The 23,434-nt window shown below is 35.1% G+C and overlaps 1 protein-coding gene across 1 annotated transcript in view; it reads left to right on the top strand.

Moving 5' to 3' along the window:
- LOC134368506 (structural maintenance of chromosomes protein 1B-like) overlaps positions 1-23,434 on the top strand; it is a 74,559-nt gene that overhangs the window by 7,449 nt on the left and 43,676 nt on the right. Inside the window, exons 3-12 of the mRNA XM_063084951.1 lie at positions 1,077-1,189; positions 1,279-1,482; positions 3,842-4,080; positions 6,106-6,364; positions 7,264-7,404; positions 9,803-9,885; positions 10,584-10,791; positions 12,865-13,050; positions 15,077-15,256; positions 22,390-22,536. Coding sequence (XP_062941021.1) covers positions 1,077-1,189; positions 1,279-1,482; positions 3,842-4,080; positions 6,106-6,364; positions 7,264-7,404; positions 9,803-9,885; positions 10,584-10,791; positions 12,865-13,050; positions 15,077-15,256; positions 22,390-22,536 — 1,760 coding nt within the window. The remainder of the gene's footprint in view (positions 1-1,076; positions 1,190-1,278; positions 1,483-3,841; positions 4,081-6,105; positions 6,365-7,263; positions 7,405-9,802; positions 9,886-10,583; positions 10,792-12,864; positions 13,051-15,076; positions 15,257-22,389; positions 22,537-23,434) is intronic.

The raw sequence follows: 23,434 nt of genomic DNA, 5'->3' as shown, positions 1-23,434 counted from the left end.
TTTCAAGTACCCTTGTATTTGTACAAATGCCCCTACTGTCAAATAGCATTTTTATATCTGGATATATCAGATACAAGGAGTCTACCTCAAAGAGAGAGAAGTTACAAAAGTTCTTCCTGAGGTTATGTTTATCTGCTTTTCTTATGATGAACTAATTACATGCGTACTTTTGGTTGTATAGACAGATTTTCTTACCATGAAAAGCAACTCGAGTGAAATGTTTGAATTTGTATGTTGTGACTTATTCATGAATTCCCTGTGTTGTCTGAATAAACAACATTGAGAGTTGTTTATTTATTTATTTTTTATCTTATGCTTGGATTTCACAGAGCCTCTATAAATACGTGTTTTTGTTTTTGGTTTGTTGTTCCTGTTCAGTATCCACCAGAACATTTGTAATGTATAAACGCTGTCTTATTAACCTCCCCAAATGCTATCACAGATGGTTTTAGAAATACTGATTATTTTATACTTGTGCCTTCATGAGTAATTTAAGTATTTCACCACTTTGTCACCTTGATATATTCAGTGACTAGTTTCCTCACTTTCTTTAGATTTTTAAATCAATAGTTTCCATATCAGTAAGGATTCCTTTGCCCACCCTTTTTAAAATTGCAAAGCCTATCCCCCCAACACAGAAACTTCCATTCCACATTCCCAGCTCATTTTTACTCCTCAGCATTTACCACTTTCTCACATTCTATTTATTTTTATGGCATATTGTATTTTTGTTTGTCTTCCTGACGAGGATATAAGCTTCTTGAGATCAGAAATTTTATTCTGTTTTGTTCACGGCTATAGAATAGTCCTTGGCATATAAGAGGGTCCTGCAAAATGTTCATGGAAAGATTTGTATTATCTTTCAATTCTATTTTTCCATGACCTTTCTAAGGTACCCTCCTAATAGACAATCAGTATTTGTTGGCTGATTAAATGCACTTATTAATATGTATATGATTCTATTATTGCATCACTGGCCATTTCAATAACAAAAATTATTTTATTGAACTTCTTTGGTTGTGGAGAGATGTCTGATATTTATGTTTCCTGTAATAGTCTTTATCCTTTTATATTAGGCGGATGCTCAGAATTTCATTGTGATGATAATCCTGTGAGTCGTTCTGCTTACACAGCAGAGTTGGAGAAGATAGGCATAACAGTCAAAGCGCGACACTGCCTAGTTTTTCAGGTAAGTAGCTGTAGTAGTTGATTGGATTCATAGTTGGGAAAAGACATCACTATATTTTATGTGTTGGTGTGCTTTACTCTTTTTAAAAGGAAAATGTAGAGTCGATTTCAATGAAAAAACCCAAAGAAAGGACCCAGTTTTTTGAGGAAATCAGCAGCTCGGGAGAACTAAAAGGAGAATATAAGGAAAAGAAGAGAAAGTTACAAAAAGCTGAAGAGGATGCACATTTTAATTTTAATAAGAAAAAAACTGTAGCTGCAGAGTACAAACAAGCACAATTAGAGAAAGTAGAGGTAAGATGTCATGAAGATGTAACCAAGTAAGTGTTAGATACCAAAACTTTTTGTTTGTTAGAGCTCCTAGGTATTGGCTTGGGATTACCAAGAAAATTTCTTTAATAATATAAGAAAAATAAAGCCCAATGTTCAGTAAAGATAAACTTTTGGATATGTCTTTCACTATTTGGGTTCTTAATCCCAAATAGTCAGGACAACCTGAACTACGAAAATATCTGATTTTCTCAACCAAAACACGCTTGATAGGTTATATCTTATGTAGCAGAGGCTCTGAAACTTCTGGATCGTGACCCCCTTACACACTTAATAACCACTGAGGACTACAAAGAGTTTTTGTGCATGTGGATCTTATCTACCTATCCTTATTGTATTTGAAATCCAAACTGGAAATTTTAAAAATAGATTTAATTGTCCATGTAAAAAGCAGCAATAATAAACTTATTACATGTTAACATAAATAAGATTGTTATGAAAAATAACTACATTTTCCAAACAAATTAATTAGAAGAGCCACACAGTTTTACATTTTTATGGTCTCCTTAACATCTGGCTTAATAGAAGACAGCTAACTTCTCCTAAATACTTAGCATTAAATCTTTTTTTGTGCTAAGGACTTGCGGTTTTAGCCACCATTGGTTTTTACATCATCAGTGCAAATGTCAACACCCTGCAAAAGGCAAATGTTGTCTTAGTATTATTATGAAAATAGTTTTGTCCTATGGGGTTCTCTAAAAGGATATTGGGGACTCCCAAGAAATCATGGCTGCACTTTTCAAATGCTGTGGTATTTCTTGGTGCCCTTTACAATGCCTAGTACGAAGGGTCTTCATGAAATTCATTGAAAGATTTGTATTATCTTTTAGCTCCATTTTCTCACGAACTTTGTGAAGTACTCTATAGTGCCTTCTCTATGATTGGTAATTGTTTCACTTAATATAATTCTCTTCAAACGCAAATCAGATCTTGTCTTTCCCTTGCATAAAAGCTTCCAGGGCAGTGCTTCCCACTGCACTGAGAATCTAGTCTCCTTTCCTGCCTACTGATCTGGTCTCTATTCACCTCTCAAACCTTAACTTCCTCTATTTTGCCACCCTATTGACCTTTCTTATTTGGTGAATACATCAAGCTCCGTTTTATCCTGGTGCTTTTGCTATTTCCTCTGCCTAGAGAGCTGTATGCCTGATTTTTTCATGGCTGGTTCTCTCGTTCAAGTCTTTATAAAAATGCCATTTTCTTTTCTCAAGCACGCATTTGCTGTCCACCACCCCCAGCTCCTGCACCAATCTCAATTAGCATCACCTCTCTTGTACTGTCACATCAACCTGTATTGTTTCTTTTGAAACATGTATTGCTGTACGAAATGATCTTGTTTATAATTTGTTTGTTTGTTTGTTCTCTGATTCCTCTTCCTCTACCCCGCCCCATACAAATAACTGGAATATAAGCTTTACAAGAGCACGTACAGTCTGTCTAGTTCTTCACTATATTCCCAGGAGCACATAGAACAGGGCCTAGCACATAGTAGATACTCAATAAATAGTTAAGGAAATAAAGGAGAAGTGGATATGTTTCTTATTCGTGGTGTTTCTCTGTTTCTTCATATTTTTTTAAAGTGTATATGTGTCCGTTTGTCAGCAAAAAGGAGTGTCAGCAATGAAAATCAGAATGCAATAGTCACAGTGTAGTGAAATAACTTATATAATTACAGAACTTGAAACATGATAAGGACAATTAGAATAGTCCAACTTCCTAATTTTTTACAACATCCTGGAGGATGACCATTTAGTTGTTACTTGAAATTCTTCATTGATTAGGAGCTCTCCTCTTGAGGGAGTCCATTCCTTTATTTTTTTATTAATAGCATCAATGTTAAGGAAATTCTTCCTTTTCACCTATAATTAAGAACTATAGTCTTATTAGTTCTATCAGTAGGAAAATCACTTCCTTTGCAGGAATTTTGCCTGGAATCCTTGAATTTAAAGTTGCTAGGGACCATACAAGTTACATGATGCTCTTCCTTCAGTTTACAAATGAGGAGGCTGATGCTAGAAATGTTAATGGACTTGCCAAACTCCTCAAGACAGAAATGGGATTAGGAGCCGGGTTAGGGGTGTCACTCCATTGTTCTTCCCACCACAACACTGAGCTTGTGGATACAAAATTAATGGTTTCCTGGTTTAATTTAGAAGTGTATTCAACCTTCCCTAAATAATGCTACTTTTGGCAAGAATACTGTTTCTTAGTGACACAAATGAAAATTCATTAGACATAATTTGTTGGTACAGTAGTTGGGTTTATGAAAGGTCAGCTTAAGTATATTCACTTTTTACTGCTGTTGAATTGTACTGTTTTATAGGCAGAGCGTTACCAGAGTCTCCTTGAAGAACTGAAAGTCAACAAGATACAACTACACCTTTTCCAACTATATCACAATGAGAAGAAAATTCGTTTTCTGAAATCTGAGTTAGAGCGTGTGAATAGGGATTTGAGTGTCACAAAAGAGTCTCTTTCTCATCATGCAAACAGAGTTAAAGCCAAGAAAAAGGAACGTAGAATGCTAACCAGACAACTACATCAGACAGAAAAAGAAGCAAAGTGAGTTTTTAAAAATAGGTAGTAATAGCTGGGTTTTATGTAGATTGATAGAAAATAAAAAATAAATGACACTTTGAAAGTTAACTTTTTAAAATAATCTTTTTACTTCGGAATACTTTTAAATATACAGAAAATTTATAAAGATAGTACAGAATTCCCCACCCTGTCTCTCATGTTATTAACATCTTAGTGTGATATATTTGTCAGAATTAATAAACGAGTATTGGCCCATTATTATTACTTTAAGTTCATACTTTATTCATATTTTCTTAGTTTTTGCCTAATGTCCATTTTCTGACCCAGAATACCATATTACATTGAGTTGTCTGTCTCCTTAGGATTCTCTCAGCTATGACAGTTTTTCAGGCTTTTCTTGTTTTTGATGCCCTTGACAGTTTTAAGGATTGGTCAGGTTTTTTGCAGAATGTTCCTCAGTTGGGATTTGTCTGAAAACTTTTCTTATAATTAGACAGGGGTTGTGGGATTCGGGGAGGAAGACGACAGAAATAAAATGCCATTCTCATCATAAGGCATCAGGAAGATAACATGTGATATGTGTCATAGGACATATCACATCCTGTACCACATATCATAATATCAACATGATATCACGGTTGACGTTGACCCTGAGCACCTGACTTTGTCAGGATTCTCCATTGGAAAGGTCTTCTTTTATCTTCCCCCTTTTCATACTATATTCTTTGGAAGGGAGTCACGAGGCAGAGCCCAAACCTGAGCAATGGGGCGTTATGTTCTGCATCCAGGGCAGAGGATCTACATAATTTATTTAGAATTCTTCTACACGGGAGGTTTGTCTCTTATTTATTTATTTATTCAATTATTTATTTCCATCAGTATGGGTATGAGGATATTTTATATTTGAGGTTATAATCTAATACTGCATTGTTTATTTTGTTGCTTAGATTATGGCAGTTTAGATTATGGAGAACTCTGAATTGACTCCTGTGTCCCTTCGACATATCCCCATCATTGTGATTTTGGTTTGGGGGCAATTCCTTACGTTTTTGGCACTACAAGATGTTCCAGGCTCATTTCGTAGGGGCCAGTCCTAGAATCAGCCTGCTCTAGCCTGTGTGAGCTTGCCCAGGAGTCAGTAATTTCTTCAAGGAGTTCCGGTCCTTTTATTGGTATTAGGAACTAAACATCTGGGTGCTAGGTGTGCTCTTTCCTTCTGGATGTCTTTGTTTCTAGGCTTTCTCAGCTGACAGAACTGGGAAATGTATGTGTGTATAGTAACTCTTGTAAATGCACATACCTAAGTATTTCCATATATAGTCATCTGTATCTTCATTGAACTAAACATGAGTTCATACTGTCTCTCCTTTTTAATCCATTAACACGTGGATCACTCTAGCCTTCTCTTGCTTATCTATAACCCCCCATTTCAACAGTGAGAAACCTGGCGTCCACCATCAGCCATCCATTAGCTTAATTGTTCGATTCCAGTAATCACGTATAGCAGTATCAGAATTGTTCACCCATACCTCTAAGGGAAGCAACTTTATAACTGGAGTACAGTGCTTATGAACAATTCCTTTTGATTTTAGTCTTAACGACTCTGCTCATTTCCAAAATTACTTAGTTGAGCCCTTTTTCCTCCAACCTATTGGGTAAGGTTGTTTATACATTTGTAATTCTTCTGTCACATTCTATTCCGTTTAGGATCCCTCAGACTTTCAAGTGATTTTTTAAAGAAATTTGCTTACGTTAAGGTTAACTCTTGGTGCTCTAAAATTCTATAGGTTTTAACAAATTCATAATGTCATGTGTCTTCCACTACAATATCATGCAGAGTAGTTTAACCACTCTTGAAAAGTGCCCCTGTGCTTCATCTGTCTAACCCTCCCCCTGACCTTGCACAGCCTCTGGCAACCGCTGATCTGCTTAGAGTCTGAAAGTTGATTTTTAGAATTTATTTTTTAATGTGATTTGATCAAAAGGACTTCTTCCCTTTATATATTTAAAAAATATAATTTCCTTTAAAACGAACTTTTTTCTTTTTAGATCTCTTGAAGCACTTTTAAATCAGAAGCAGCTTCAATACATTAAAGCCAAAGAAAGCACTTCTCATCACCTGGAAAAATTAGATGTGGCTAAGAAATCAGTAAAGGACAGTAAAGAACAATGTTCTAAACAGGAAGATGACATAAGAGCCCTGGAGACCGAACTGGTTGATTTAGATGGTGCATGGAGAAGTTTTGAAAAGCCGATTGAGGAAGAAATCGTAAGTAAATTACGAGACATAAAACTAGAAAACAGTAAGGTGAAAAAGTCAATAAATGGGAAATCTTTTGTACCTATTGTTTCAACTTCTTTTATTAGAAAAAATGTAAACGATTTTCTCTATTTCTGATACTTTAAGAGATTTTCCTCAGAATGTAAGTTACGGGGATTTAGATTTTTTAGCCTATACACAGAATCTGAATTTATCCTTCAGACTAAAGTATTTTTTATAAGATTAGATGGCATTATAACATTTATGAGTTAAAATCCTAGAAAATACTTCAACAAGGTTACGTGATGTCATTTTGTTATATAAAAGTTAGATAATTAAGTTATTTAAGGTAAGAATTTTTTTCTCTTGCGATATTATAAAAACTTAAAGGTCCAATATATGTGGCTCTGAAGAGACATCATTTAATTGACAGAAGGGAAATCAATTACTTAAGGTGATTTAAAATGTTCAGTGATAAATTAATATCCAACTTAGTATATGGTATTTAATTATAATAAATCAATAGTAAATATCCAAATATCATAATTGAGAGTTCCAAATATTTTCTTAGCTAAATTTTTATCATTTATCTCATTCAGTAATTTTATGATTATCCTACATCATACTATATATACCAAAATAATAGTGACTGTATAAATAGGAAAAAGATATATCATTGTCTCTGGATTCCCCTTTCTCTTAAGATTTTGACAGAAACGTTATTATAGTGTTTCTTTTGAAAACCTTGTTGCTCTATAGAAGCAGTTTTAAATAAAGAGGGTTTTCTATGATGTTCACATTAGATTACCTCGGGAAGATGGCCAATTATGATCCAATGTATATAAAATTAGCTTTTGATAAGATTAATTATCTGCTAGTATAATACGAAGAGTTTCCTGTCGTGTTTCTATAAGTGAGTTAGCAATGTTTCAATGCTGTTTATACAGCTGGATCGTTATGACGAACTTAAGGAAGAAGTAAAAAGGAAAGCAGCTATAACGATCCAACAACTGGAAAAACTGCAATGGGAACAGAAGGCGGGGGAAGACAGCCTGGCATTTGAAAAGAGGAGGCATGGTGAAGTTCAGGTACCTCAGTTTGTGCCGTGATGATTTGGGATTATCCTCAGTGACATTTTATTCCCTTTTGGTAGTAACGTTTCAATATGTAAATGGATTTACATCAAACATAAGCAATTAAATAATTTCTGGATTACCTGTTATGCTGCTTAGTATTATTTAGGAGATCTTTTATGGTTCAGATACATTTGTCTGCCTTCCCCCACTACAGTGTACATTCTATGAGAGCAGGGATGTTTGTCTGTTTTATTCAGTGATCCATCTCAAGCACCTAGAATAGTTCCTTTTCCACAGCTGATAGTCAATAAATATGTGTTGGATTATTGTATTTTACAGCTGAGGGGATCAAAACACAAATGACTGAGCTAACTTGACTAAGGTAATAAGTGGAGGAATTGGGATTTACTTCCAAACGCTTTGTCTTCAGAGTGCTTCTCCTTCACCTTATAGTATACTGTCTCATTTAGTCTTTGGGATTTGGCAGATGGAACTACAAATATGGAAGGTGCAGTGTATGATAGTCCTGTGAGTAGAAGAGGTGGCATTTTGTGTCAGAAGAAAAACAAAGATAGTCACATAGCAGGAAATATTTTTAAAACATTTGTATAATTGTATCATTTGTATCACATTATAAGTTGTATAGTTATCTATAGCACAAAGCCTTCCCTTGCCCTCATTTTCTCCCCACTCCACTCCAAAGAAGAGTCAAAAATAATTTCGTCCTTATATAAGTACCCATTGTTCTTAATCTGTATCTGTCTAAGGGCTTTTGTAAGATTGCACAGAATTTACAATTAATTGACACAGCTCTGCTAGACTGGAAGCTTTTTCAAGGCAGGATTCATAATGATGTCCATTGTAAACCTTGCACTTAGTACATGTCAATGAGTGTTGGTTGAACGGCTGTTGCCTTGTGAATATAAAAAAGAAATAACATGCTCAGGTGGAGAGAGATGGGGAAGAGCTGTGCCCAAACTGAGTTTCCACAGGACCGATGACTCCCTTCACAGATAGGAGGCTCTGTCACTTTCCACAGGTCCCAAGATCTCTGGCGCTGAGCAATAGTTGGTTTTCTCAGACAACCAGCATGATCAGCCAGCATCTCAAGTCCAGAATGCCTAGTACCAGGGTAGTCTGATTATCCCACATTATGCGTCCAGCAGAGCACCCGGGTCCTGACACACCTCCTGTGGGATGATGAGAGCAAATGGGACCCATGCCTTCTCTTCTCTTGTTGACCCTGGTCTTTTAGATTTTTCTCCACTAAATCCTACTCTTCCACCTACGCCAAGTCCTAAATTTGTCCCAGGCCCTTAGGTCACCACCTAAGAGACCCACCTGGCATGTTAAACTAATGACCGTCTAGCATGACACAGGCTCTGGGACTGGCCAGAGTAAAGGAGCAGAAGCGCCTGTTCCCAGCGGGCTGAGCTTGGTACTCTCCTCATTGACGACTCTTGCTCTTCCCTCTCTGGATGGAATTCTTACGTGACATAATAGAACTTCAGTATGGGGACTCTAATTTCAACATGTGTGAGCTCCTACAGCAAAAGAACTGTCTTGCTCATTTTTATAACTCTGGCTCCTTGCATAGTGGAGGTTTGTTCAGTGAATTTGTGTAATAAGTGAGTAAAACAGGGTAATTATCTTGGAATATGCTTGTCCTTTTCCACTTCAAAAGTGTGGTATTTTCTTTCCCGGTGGTGCACTGAAAAGAATTGTGGTTTTACTTTCATACACTCCTGGTTTTTAGATCATTCAGTAATGGAGTAAAACAGATCAATCTTGCTATAGTACACAGGATGAATTAGATGTGGGAAGGCTTAAAGACATGAAACAAATCGGAGATTACTACATTACTGGATTTAAAGATAAAATGAATAGAGCAAGACTTCTGTGAAGTCCTTTCCCCATAAGTCTATTAGTTGTCCTATAAGTGGTTTAACATTAAACCACACTACTGTCATTACTTGTCTCTCTCCCACAAGACATTACTCCTTGAAGGCAAGGACTCTGTCTTGTTCATTATTGTATGTCTAGTTCCTACCCCATGGTAGCCAGTGAATAAATATTTATTGAGTGAATTAGTTTGAGGGATAGAAAAGAACTGTGTAGGTATTTGAAAATAATCCTCTTGGACTTTGAAGCTACGAGACTTAATTAGCTGGAGATCAAATATCCAGCAAATGGTGGAGTCAAGATTTGAACCCTGATCTGTGCAACTTCAAAGCTCTATACCACACTGCCTTTTCAAAATTAAAATTTGCTCTCATAGATATTTTCATATATTTATATTTGATGTATTTCAAATTTATAACAGCTTACAATGTTATAGTAAGTGTTAGGCATGTAATTTAACTGGGGTGGAATTCCTGTAATTGATTTTAGGTTTCCTTTCCTATTTCAGGGAAATCTAAAACAAATAAAAGAACAAATAGAAGATCATAAAAAACGAATAGAGAAGTTGGAGAAGGATACAAAGACATGCATGTAGGTAGAGTAAGAAAAAACCACTCAGCTTTCTTACCTCTCAAGTGTCTGGTTATTTCTGTCTATCAAATGAATGCTCCCACTGTTATAAAGTTCTCACTCCTCGACTCTTTTCTTTGTTTCCTCCATTGCTTTTCATTTCATTGTAGATTGTTAAAGATTATCCTTGACTACATAAAAATAAAATATTTAAATTTTGGAAATACATATGTGTAACAGTAGTGAAACTTTAAGTCTCATTTGTACTAATATTTTTAATGAAAGTAGTGAGTTATATCATGAAAGCTAATGCAAGGTTACTTCAGAAAGTTCATGGAAAAATGGAATTAAACGATAATATGAATCTTTCCATGAACTTTTTGAAGAACCCTCATACAACCTAAGTATTCTGTAACTAAGGGTTTCTTTTTAGTTGGCATTTGCTTATTAATCTCATGAGGATTGTTCTGGTGATAGTAATCTATCGTTACTATTTCAGTGCACAGAAATACATATCTTTTGAATCAACAGCGAACGATCAAAATTGTTTTTGCCCTCATTTGGTATTAGGTTTATTGTATTATATTTTTTTATCTTTTCAATATTAATAGAGCTCTACTCCATTCAATCGCAATGCAAGATAAGAGTACGGTGTATCTGGTAATTCCTAAATTTTGGTTTTGCTTTTTGCTATATAATTTGTTGTTGTTATTACCAAGGGATTGCTTGAAAGAGAAGAAAGAGCAAGAGGAAACCCTAGTGGATAAAATTGGAAAAACAAAATCAAGGATGTCTGAGGTTAATGAAGAATTGGATCGCATTGGAAGTGAATTGCAGAATGCTGGAATTGATAACCAAGAGGGAAGACGTCAGCAAAAGAGAGCAGAGATTCTGGATCGCCTTAAAAGACTTTACCCAGATTCTGTGGTAATTAGAATGAACAATTAATTAAAACAAGGCTAAGCTTTCCTGTGTGGTGAAAACAGTATATTCTTATTTGGAACTATAAATATACCATTATTAGGAAGCAAAACAATTCAGAAATCTTTATGTTTTGTGTTTGGCAATTTATATTTAAAGGATAACAGTTAATAATTGGAGTAAAATGTAAATTACTTTCGGTAGTGTTGACAGGTAAGTAAGTAATTAGTGGGGAGAAGCATTGACATGAACACAGTACCCAAAAAGTCTGAGTTATTGTCAGTATCCCCAAAGGAAACGGGTGCCATGAAGTAGTCTGAGCCCCCAGACACGTAGACTCATACCTCATTTTCTTCATGGTTTTAATTTTTTAAAAAAATACTTTTTCAGCGACATCATTGGCATATTTTTATTCTCTAACTATGCATCTAGTATTGCTTATGTATGTCATCAAGAAAATACAATATCACCTGTCACTTGGGGTGTCACCCTCATGGGATTATTTCCTTTGGGATCAGGGGGTGGGTATCTGACTTGCTTGTCACTTACATCATTGTACACTGTGCAGTCATGTTATGATGGCCTGTTTTCAGCATTTGACACTGTTAACCACTTGACCTATTTTGAAACATCTGCCACTGGCCTCCATGGTACCACACTGTCCTGGTTTTCCTTGTACCTCTCTGGCCACCCATCTTCATCTCCTTTACAGTATCCTTTTTGACCTTCTGACTCTTAAATGTGGTAGTGTAGGCTTTTTTTTTTTTTTACAAAAAGAAAATGAAAAGATTATTAGAGCAAATGAAAATAAACAGAGATGCCCACATTAAACCTAAGCAAGATGAAAAGAATCACTATGGCAGCTACAGCTATAAGTATACATAAAAATAAAGAGAAAGAAAATATTTAAAAATATTTAGATGCCTAAAAGTCCTGCCTAGAAAGTTACAGAACATAATCCCCCATAAGTGTATTCTGCTTTGCATAATTTAATAAGAGCTTGAATTCATAAAACTAGGTTCAAATATGAGGATAAACAAAATGAAAATGAAAACATGGAGCTAAGAAAACAAATTAAGAAGAAACATTATTACTGAACAATAATTAGTTAACATTCACTTAATAAATAAAATAGACTAATAAATAAAATAAGTTAATAAGAAGTAGCAAGGAATACTAATAAATAAATTAGAAGTAGCAAGGAGTGAGCTGCACAGTTGAAAACTATATTCTTGACCCAGAAGCAAAGCTTGAGATAATCACAGGTAAATGGAAAAAAAAACAAAAAAAAACAAAGAGATTTAAATGTTTAAAGCAAAGATAATAAATATGAAATACTATCATGAGCTATCATAAGGAAATTGTGTTCTTGAAGTAGAACCTAATAAATGGAAGAGAGTCCAAAGATAGACAATTAAATCTTCAGATATTCTAGAGACTATTGATACAGGATGTTCGACATTCAGACATATTCTAGTAAAGTTTTTGAACTCGTCTAATTCTTGACCATTCATCAGATCTTAGCTCAAATAACACTTCTTCATAGGAAGCCTTCCCTGACTTTTTAGGCCAACCTGATCTCTTTTATATACTCTCAGAGCACTGTTTTTTTTTTTTTTTTTTGGTCACAGTGACTAGCTCTGTTTTGTTACATGCATGTGGTTATTGATTGTCTTTCTTCCTTACTAGACTGAAAACAGTGTGAGATCAGAGAGTATCTGTTTTATTAAGTAATGTTTACCCAGTGTCTAGCTCGGTCCTGCACGTAGTAGGTGCCTCAAAGATTCTCGTTTAATAAATAGAGAATGAATGAATATTATTTAATTACTACAGTTTTAGAAAATATTTTAGTACTTTGATAAGGTTAGTCCCTCTGCATTACTCTTTTCTTAAATGTAGTGACATGCCTAAATGGACATTTCATAATAAAACTTAGGTCCATTTGAATGAGACTATTAAATTATGATATAATTTTATGAATTACTTTTTTCTATGTTGCTTTGTTACATGAGAAAACAGTGAATTATACGTTCCTCACTAATATGTTTGTTTTTCTTTCCTTTCTTGAAACCTGCTAAGTTTGGAAGACTGCTTGACCTGTGTCATCCTATTCATAAGAAATACCAGGTGGCTGTTACTAAGCTTCTTGACCAGTACATGTTTGCCATTGTTGTAGCCTCTGAAAAAGTAGCAAAAGATTGTATTCGATTTCTGAAGGAGGAAAGAGCTGAACCTGAGACATTCCTTGCTCTAGATTACCTGGAGGTAAGAAATTTGTAATGTTTGGTATTTAGTAGTGATAAAAACTTGTCTGTTATAGTATGTCTTTATTGCCTAAAACTATGGTAGTGAGTGAAAAAAATCCTTGCCAATTAGCCCGTCATTTGCATGGCTAGCATTGATGTATTGGCAGGCAAAGAATAATATCAAGTAGCTGCTATCTTTCTTGATATCATGTTATTTTTATCCTAATGTAGTTTTGCATAATTCTGTCTTGGTGACTCTGATGCCATTGCTCTAGAAGTGCACCACTCGGCATACCAGCCAGCAATGTATTTTGTTCTGTAGCAAAATACAAACGCTCCTCAACTTGACCATTGGTTTATGTCACGGTAAACCCATCGTAAGTTGAGAATATCATCCGTTGAAATGCATTTAATACACCTAACCTACCGAACCGCATAGCTTAGCAACACGGTGCGCTGCAGGGTGTCAGCAGTTTACTCTTGATCACGTGGCTGGCTGAGAGCTGCGGTTTGCTGCCCCTGCCAGCATCACAAGAGAGCACCATACCGCACACCACTAGGCCAGGGAAAGACTGAAATTCAGAATTTGAAGTACGGTTTCTATTGAATGTATATCTTTTACACACCATCATAAAGTCAAACGGTCATAACTTGAACCATCGTAAGTTAGGGACTATCTAGATAGGAGACGAATAGGATGTATGGTCTGTGGGCGAAATGTCAACTCAGTCTCTATTGTGAATATTTGGTCCAGTGTGTCAACTCTTGGTGGGGCAGGCTCAATTTTGAGCCTTGAGTTATGTGTTGATATATGTTCCCATGTCCAGAATCTAAATTCCTGCAGCAGGAACTCTGTCATATTATAATTGACATCCTTTGTGATTTTTTTATTGCCTACCAAAGATAATGTTCTATTTGATTCAGTAGTCAAGACCCTGAACTGCAGGCAGTGTGCATAGTGGTTAACAGCACATGCCTTAGAGTTGGAGTGCCCTGAGTTTACATCTCAGCCCTACTTCTAATTTGCTCTCACTAAGTTCTTCATAACTTTTCTGGGATTCAGTTTCTTCATCTATGAAGTAGGAGAATTAATTCTTACCTTATTGGATTATTGCAAGGAATCATTACAGGTAAACCACCTGGCACAGGGCCTGCACAGAGGAGGGGCTCAGCAAGTGCCAGCTGCCCGTTGTACTAATACACTTTTGCTTAGACCTTCTGCCTCCTAAAACTTCTTAGCCCTAATTCATCTGCCTGTTAAAATCCTGTTCTACTTATTCCCCACTTGAGAAGTTTTTCAAGGCAAACTCATTTTTAAAAACGTCTCTTAAAGAAGTATATCAAATATAAAGGGAATACTCATCCCTTTTCAGTGTCCAGTTCCTTAAAAGTAACTACTTTTGATTGCTCCCATACGCTTCCATTTTTATAAATACATATTAGCAGGTGTATATACTCGTGTCTACGTGTGTATATATATAACACAGGCAGACATATACACAGTTTGGTTATATGTAGCGTTTTTGCTTTGTTTTGCTTTGTTACGCAGAAGTGAGATCTTACTTGCAGGTTTTCACTAATACATTGCAGGCACTTTTCTGATCTGTTTGTAGATCCAACCTAAGAGTCACGACTAAGAAGGTCTGAAGCCTTTCCTGATCATTTATTCCTAAAGTGTTTTTTAAGTGCCCTAGTGTCGTACCGCTCTTTTGACACGTATGTAAAAGGTTATTATTTTCCACTACATTTCATGGTCTTGAGAGCATGGAGCACTTCTCCTGCATTGTTTTCTCCCACATAATTAGTGACAGGGCTGAATCTGGAAATTAAATCCTCTGGCTTTTGATGAAGTTTATTTTTAATGTTACATGAGCCATTAGTGGGATATAGCTCATCATGTTCATGTCAAACTTTTGTTATCTGTAAGTGCACGCTATTCATCATTTCCTGTCACGCCTGTATGTGTTTGGTGAGAAAGAACATAATGAGCATTTGCTTTATATTTTTGTATATCTAATACATGAAGTATTTTTTAAACCTTTTAGATCAAGCCAATCAATGAAAAATTAAGGGAGATTAAATGCTGTAAAATGGCGATTGATGTCATAAAGACCCAGTTCCCACAGCTCAAGAAAGTGATTGAATTTGTGTGTGGAAATGGCCTTGTCTGTGAGACTGTGGAAGAAGCCAGGAGTATTGCATTCGATGGACCTGAAAGACGGAAAGTAAGAAAAGATTTGTACTAGTTGCACTTTTGGATACATTGAAGCTGTATTTATAAGACTCATATATTACACAAACAATATTTATATGTGCTTCCATATGTTCTCTTTTATAAGGAAAACTAACATGGGACCCAAGATGGTTATGGCTTCATTAGTTTCTATAATGTTCAGTTGAGTTTTTAAAAATTTCACCTCTGTAGCAGTCCCCAACATCATAAATTATACTTGGGAAAATAGATTTATTGTACTTATATCCTAAAGAAGTTTTTGGTTTGTTTGTTTTTACTTTATATGGAATAAATGTCCTTATGATCCTCAGATTTTCCCTGCCTTTACCTATATGGTACATGTATTTTTGTATACCAGGAAAGCTTTTAGGTGCGTATTTTCATTCTCAGTTAATGAAAGCACAATTGAAATGAGATTACTGAATACTAGTATCTCAAGGGAATAATTTTGGTTTTAAAAATAAATATTGTTTCACTCTCAATTGAATAGAGTTTGTATTTAGTTGAGTGATGTTAAATTCCCCCCCCCCTCCTTTTTTTTTTTTAAAACTACATTTGTGATGAACTATAACATAGCGTTAAGGACATAAGCTCTGAGTAAGACCAGTGATTCAACTTGGCAATTAATTATGTGACTTAGGCAAGTTTCTAAACCTCTAATTTTCATTTTCTTGTCTAAATTTGTGAAATGATATTGCCTGTTTCCTGTGGTTATGAGGATTAAGTTAGGTAATAACATGCAAAATGCTGTTATAGTGCCTGGAAAATAACACTCCAGTGATAGTCGTTTATTGTTTACTAGTCAGTTAACACATTTAATCTAGAATGTCCAGAATTGCAAACAGGCTATTCTTATGAGATGTAAGAATTTCCAGGATTAAATTTAGTGACTTATCTAACATGATTAACTTCTCATACATTCGGTGCTGCCGTCTATAATAATGTTAATAAGGATGAGATTACTGTCTTTCAGTAATTACTGTCATTGATTTCTACATGTTAAATTGGAGCAAGTGCAATAAGCGAGCTATTAAGGTGTCTTTCTTATTTTGCTACCTCATTAGCTAAAATTGAAATGTATATTTGTAAAATTGACTTTTGAAGATTTGTGTGGTAAATTTATAGAAGTCGCATAAGAAAAAGACTTTTTATTCCTTTACCTAGCAGATATTTATGATTTGTAACTTGTTCACAATAACAAGCTTTACCCTGTACGTTGTGTCTTGCTCTCATCAGTATTTCAAAATTTTAACGTTTATTTGTCTTTTTTTTTTTTTTTTAAGTTTTATTTTGTCGATATACATTGTGGCTGATTATTGCTCCCCATCACCAAAACCTCCCTCCCTTCTCCCTTCCCCCCTCTCCCCCCAACAATGTCCTTTCTGTTTTCTTGTCGTATCAACTTCAAGTAGTTGTGGTTGTTATATCTTCTCCCCCCCCCCGGTTTTTTTTTTTTTTGGTGTGTGTGTGTGTGTGTGTGTGTGTGTGTGAATTTATATATTAATTTTTAGCTCCCACCAATCAGTGAGAACATGTGGTATTTCTCTTTCTGTGCCTGACTTGTTTCACTTAATATAATTCTCTCAAGGTCCATCCATGTTGTTGCAAATGGCAGTATTTCATTCGTTTTTATAGCTGAGTAGTATTCCATTGTGTAGATGCCCACAAGAAGAAAACAAGCAACCCAATTAAAAAATGGGCAAAAGAGCTAAGTAGGCATTTCTCTAAGGAAGATATACAAATGGCCAACAGACATATGAAAAAATGCTCAACATCACTCAGCATCCGGGAAATGCAAATCAAAACAACATTGAGATACCATCTAACCCCAGTTAGGATGGCTAAAATCCAAAAGACTCTGAACGATAAATGCTGGTGAGGTTGCGGAGAAAAAGGAACTCTCATACATTGTTGGTGGGACTGCAAAATGGTGCAGCCTCTATGGAAAATGGTATGGAGGTTCCTCAAACAATTGCAGATAGATCTACCATACGACCCAGCTATCCCACTGTTGGGAATATACCCAGAGGAATGGAAATCATCAAGTCGAAGGTATACCTGTTCCCCAATGTTCATCGCAGCACTCTTTACAATAGCCAAGAGTTGGAACCAGCCCAAATATCCATCATCAGATGAGTGGATACGGAAAATGTGGTACATTATTTGTCTTATTTGTATCTTCACTATATTCCAGGAACTTTTAGAGAATTTTCTGTGTTTTAGGTTGGGTACAACAATTGGATAGATGTCACATTTGCACAGAAATCATCTGATGTCTGACATTTGTGCTCTTGGTTTTCCATAAGTTTGACATTATATTTTAGAATTTTCTTTATTTAAACATTGCAAGTGATATCACAAAATATAGGGTTTATATGTAAACTATAGTATATATAATCTATATACATAATTACAAACTACATAAGTTAACAGTAATTCTGCTAGCTATAATTTTGTTACCATATTTTTGTGGTAACTCAATTTTATAATCATTTAAAAACTTATGTACTTAAATTTCAAAAACAAAAATCTCTTTACATATATTGAATTATTCTATTCACTCCCCTTAAACAGAGACACAACAGTTATTTGCTTCCTTCTGCCATAGACTGGTTGTTATTTTAAAATATATATAGAAAGATCTATTTATATTTTGCCCTTTTAATATGATGGAGCAAAAATATGTCATTACGTAACTGAATGATTTGTGAAAGGATCATTTTTTGAAAATTGCTCACGTTGTACAAGAGTGACTAAAAGTACCGGTACCGCTTGAACGAGTACCATCGGGAATAAAATGTAGTTGAACTTAATCCTCATACTTTTTATCAGGATAAGTTCTGGATGGATTAGAAACGTAAATGTGAAAAATAAAACCGTGAAAGTTTTAAGAGGAACCATGGAAATTTTTTCTTAATCCCAGAGGCAGCAATGCCCTTACAATATGACAGAAAACCCAAAAGCTATGAAAGATGGATAAATTCACTTAACATAAAGAATTCCTACATGGCAAAAACCACCATGAGCAAAATAAAAAAGAAAACGGCGAGCTGGGGGAAATATTTCAACTCATGGAAAAGAACAAATTTTCCTGCAAATCAAGGGCAAAGAACAGTAATGCAGTGGGAAAATGGACAAAGGATATGAACAAACTTTTTTTCATAAAAGAAAGTATAATTGCTCTTAATCATGAAAACTTAACCTCACCTTAGACGGGAAAGGCCCCCTAAAACTACACGGAGGTTCTGTTTTCACCCGTCAGACCGACCAGCATCAGAAAGTGTGACGACATTCTGTGGGGCAGGAGGCCTTTCCTTCACGCTGAGAGTGTAAATTTCTACCTGCTCTGTGAAGGGGAATTCCTAAAAGTTGTACCTTCTAGCAACTTCACATATAGATCATTTTCACTGTATGAATTGATGTGTGCACAAGGTGTATCCATTGATCCATTGTGTGTAATAGGAAAAGTTGGGACCAACCCAGATACCTATACAAGACTAGTTCAGTAAAATTAGAATACGTTCATAGAATGCAATACTTTGCAGCCTTAAAAAAGCATGAAGCTCTTGATGTATGTCCAAGTGTGAGACAATCTCCAAGATAGGTTCAGTTAAAAAAAACAATAAGTAGACTATTTGTGTAAAAATGGGGAAGAAATATGTGCATGTAATTGTTTCTATATGCAAAAATATTTCTGGGAGAATTCTCAAGAAATTGAAAGCATTCATTACGTCTAGGGATGGTAGTGGTGTTTGGTGCCAGGAATGCCAGGGACATTTTTCACTCTACTCTTACATATCTTTTAAATTTTGAACTATGTGAATATCTTACCCATTCCGAAATAAAATGTTAAAGGATATTATTTTTCATACCAATAAAAGAGGATTTAAAATACACTATACTTTGCATAACACAAAAATTGTAGGAGAATCTACTTTACCATCCTATAACACTGGAATAAGATTTCTTGAAACAATTGATGTTGGTTCAGGGAATAGTGTGTTATCCTACAGAACAAGTTTTTAATTCCAAAGAATTCATTCTTTTTGCAGGCCCATGCCCTCTGACCTTTTATGTGATGCTATTTAAAAATTTCCTCAACTCCTTATTTTATGTGAGATCCAGTTGTGCCAGCCAAGGTGTTTTTCAGAATGTAACCCCCAAGGTAGGCAGGGATTACGGCACTGAGCAACTCTTATGAGCTATACGTGAAGGAAACTGCAGTCTGGGGGAAAAATGTTTTTCTGGAATAGCAGTTTGACTGTAAGTCAAATGAAAGAAGATTACATGAGAGTACATTAATATTTAGAAGAAATAACTTGTTGTGTACCTAAAAACTACTGAATACTCCTAAGATTCATAATTCATTGTATTGTTCCCTACTACATTTTTGGATTTGAAAGAGATGTATGACATAGTAGTTAAGAATATGGATTTAGGTATTTGACTAAATTGGACTGTAGCCCCTGTGCTGTATTGCCTATGGCTTTTAGGCAAGTTACTTAAAATCTTTAAGCAAAGCCCATTTTGTAAAATGGAAATAACATCTACATCAAGTCAAATAATGTATAGGCATTGTGTCAATCAATGCACATTGTGTTCAGCAGTGTAGTTGCAATAACAACAGCATCAGCCACTGCAGCAATAAAGTAAAAACAACTCCAGAAAATCACTGTAAACACTGTTTAAAGAGGCAAAATTGACTTGCCCACGTATCACGGTTGGGAAGAGAGAGTTGGCACGAGAAATTAAGTTTATTTTGGCAGATTCTTGATATACTTCTCTCGCTTCTCTCTAAGCAGGCCCCCATAGATTTCTTTTTCCTGTTATAATTTGGTTTACATACATCAGAAATATAAGTTAATAAATGTTCAGTTTAGAAAACTTTGGAAAACAGGAAGTCAAAAGGAGAAAAAAAAAAAAAAACTCATTCCCTAAGATAGTTGCCAAGTAGAATATTTGGACATACATATACAAAAAAATTATTTGTTTATCTGAAATTCAAATTTAGATGGGCATCTGGTATTTTAATTTGCCATATGTAGTAACCACACTCCAACAAGAACTGCTAGTGAGTATTATAGCATATATGTTATATCTTATGTTATTTTATATACAACTATATTTGTAAGTTATTTTTATATATACAACTGGGGCTTTATAAGAAGATTAAGTATATATTTACCCAAGTTTACCATTGTTTTTTTAGTTTACTTTTCTTGAATGGTCTCACATTTATATTTTAATGTTTATCTGTCAGGAATTTATTCTGATGTTCATTGTTAGATGTGGGTATTAGCTTTTTCCCCTAAATGGTTAATTACTTGCCATAAGATCATATATTGATTTTTTTTCTTTTTCTTATTTCGTTAAATTTAGTGATTATAATATTATAATTGAACCATTAGAGTAGTCTAAATTATTAATTATACTTTGTTCTTTTTCCACCTGGTTTAATTTCTTATCTTTATTTTAATTAATATTTGTAGCTTTCTTACTGTATATTAACATACATTATAATTTATTGTAATCTATGAGAATTAATTCTTTAACAAAATAATCAAGGTACACATTATAAATAAAGAAAATGCTAACTCACAAGCACTATGTAACCAGCATGTTTAAAATGAAGTTCATGTTCTTTTTACTAAATCTTGATCTCTCTTCTGTTCTTAAACTCAATCCTTGATGATACTATTCCAGACAAAGAAAATCCTGTTGTTTCTCCAGGGATTCTTTCCCAACCTCTACATCCAAACAATCCCCAGGCTCTTCTTATAATATATCCTAAATATTTCTGAAATCGTTTTCCTTTTCTTAACCCTCAGTACTATTGGCTGAATTTATACCATCATCTCTCTCCTTGCTGGACCAATGCATTTTCCAAATAGTTGCCAGAATGGTCTATCTAAAGCTCCTCTCTGACATTTCTCTTTCTGTTGGGTTTCAATGGGTTCAGAGCCAGTCCTCCTCAGCTCCCTCTACAAGCTCCACTAGTCCTCAATGGAATTCCATCCACGTTCTTCCTCTGATGGCTGCCAAAGATCTGGCCTGTCTACTAGCCTCATCTCGAAGTTGTTCCGTAACTCTTGAGGAATTCAAAGCCCTTTTATATCCCTTCTTTGCCCTTCCCATCCCTGTGACACGTGCACACTCATACACAATCCATTTTATGCCTTCATGCCTTTCCCCCAGCATGCCACCACTGCACCTTTCCCTGGCTACCTCCTGTCTGTGTCAGAGACAACTGCCTGCTCAATATTCCTCTCTGCTTCTCCCTTACTCACGGACCTTGATTTCATTGTGTAGCAATCTAGGTGTAGCCACTGGATGTAAACGGTAGTCATTGCTGGGCTGCCACGAAAGCTTCCTTATAGGACCCTTTTACCCTTAATCTCCCTTCCTGTCTTCTTTCTTGAAGCACAGACATTATGGCTGAAACTCTACGAGTTATCTTGGACCGCACAAGGACTTCGAAGGTTGTCATATAAGAGACACTGACATACACATATACACATATTACTAGTACACACAGTGTAGAGGTAAAATGCGCTTTATTGACAACAATTTGAAGCAGGGAAGCAGTGGAGCCTTTCACTTACTCCATAAAACACTTGCTTACTAACAGGACTATAAACTTCAGGCTGTATTATTATCCATTTAAATTTTTTTGTTGGTTCCAGTTTCACATCCATCTTGGAGAGAGCTTTTGGTATCCTAAAATTATGAAGGCTATTTTCAAAATATGCCATTGACATATATGACAAGATACCTCAGGATACAGGATTATGTAATGCGAACTATTTGATACTGCATATAAGTATTCTTAGTTTTTGCTTGCCAGTGTTGAATATGTTTGGAACTAATATTCAGCTTATTTCAAACCTTAGTAATTGCTGCTAATTTGTTGTCTAGAATTGCTTTGGGCCTTTGTAAAAGGGGTTTTGTATTTGTGTCTTGTTTCTTGGCTGGTGTCCCTTTGTAAACTATATACTTTGTCAGTAAAGTACAGTAAGTGGTTTTTCTCATCTTCAAATTTTCAGCTGTACAAATTGCCACATAATGTCCTTACTTTTGTCTTCTTTATGTATGTTTTTTCACGGTAAAATATTTCTGATTTTACAGACAGTGGCTCTTGATGGAACATTATTTTTAAAATCTGGGGTGATCTCTGGATTGTCAAGTGATTTAAAAGACAAGGCTAGATGCTGGGATGAGAAAGAGTTAACGAATCTAAGAGTCAGAAGAAGCCAGCTAATCCAAGAGCTGAAGGTAAATCCATGTCATAAAAGTTCCAAAATACTGGTGGAATAAGGGAGTGTGTTTTTAAACCAGGTTGGGGTTTTTTTGGTAATAAAATTAGCATGCCTCTCATTTTAAAATATTCAAATGATGCAGAATGGAATACAGTAAAAAATAATAATTATAGATCAGTGATATTTGCTAAACGCAGTTTGATGCTTAGCCTCCTGAAGTGTTCTCTGTATATGCAAGTATAAGTATTTTCCTATTTTCACTGCTTTAAAATATATTTTTGCTGTAAGTAGTGTTTGCAACAAGCTTTTTCATTTATTGCCATAAAATGACGTGTTTTAATTTTCATATATAGAAAGTTACTTTATTTTTTAATGAATTCTGCCTGGTATTTTATTTTATAGATGTTATTTATTTAACCAGTCTCCTATTGATTTGTATTTTGCTGTTCCAAACTGTGCGACATTAAACATTCTTTAGAGATGGAGAATAACATAGTATCTAAGAGTATAAATCCTATAGCCAAGCTGCCTGGGTTTGAATCCTGACTCTGCCACTCACTAGTGGTATGACCTTGAGGAAGGTCCTCTTTGTACCTTATTTGTCCCATCTGTAAAGTGGGGACAATAAAAGTACCTAACATTTACTGTTATTATAAGGAATACATCAAACAATTTAGATAAAATACTGAACACAATTCCTGGCATATGAAGCACTCTATTAATGTATGTTGTTATTATATCTTTATTTGCATAAATCTATCTCTGAGATGAATTTCTATAAGTGGAATACTTGGGTCTAAATATATGTGTATTTAAAATGTTGATAGACAGTAGGCCGATTAGCTCAGCTGGTTAGAGTGCAGTGTTATAACCCCAATGTCAAGGGTTCTATCCCTGTACGAGCCAGCCAACAA

The sequence above is a fragment of the Cynocephalus volans genome, chromosome X, assembly GCF_027409185.1.
Source record: "Cynocephalus volans isolate mCynVol1 chromosome X, mCynVol1.pri, whole genome shotgun sequence".
Lineage (NCBI taxonomy): Eukaryota > Metazoa > Chordata > Mammalia > Dermoptera > Cynocephalidae > Cynocephalus > Cynocephalus volans.
This window is presented reverse-complemented; position numbering and strand designations above follow the sequence as displayed.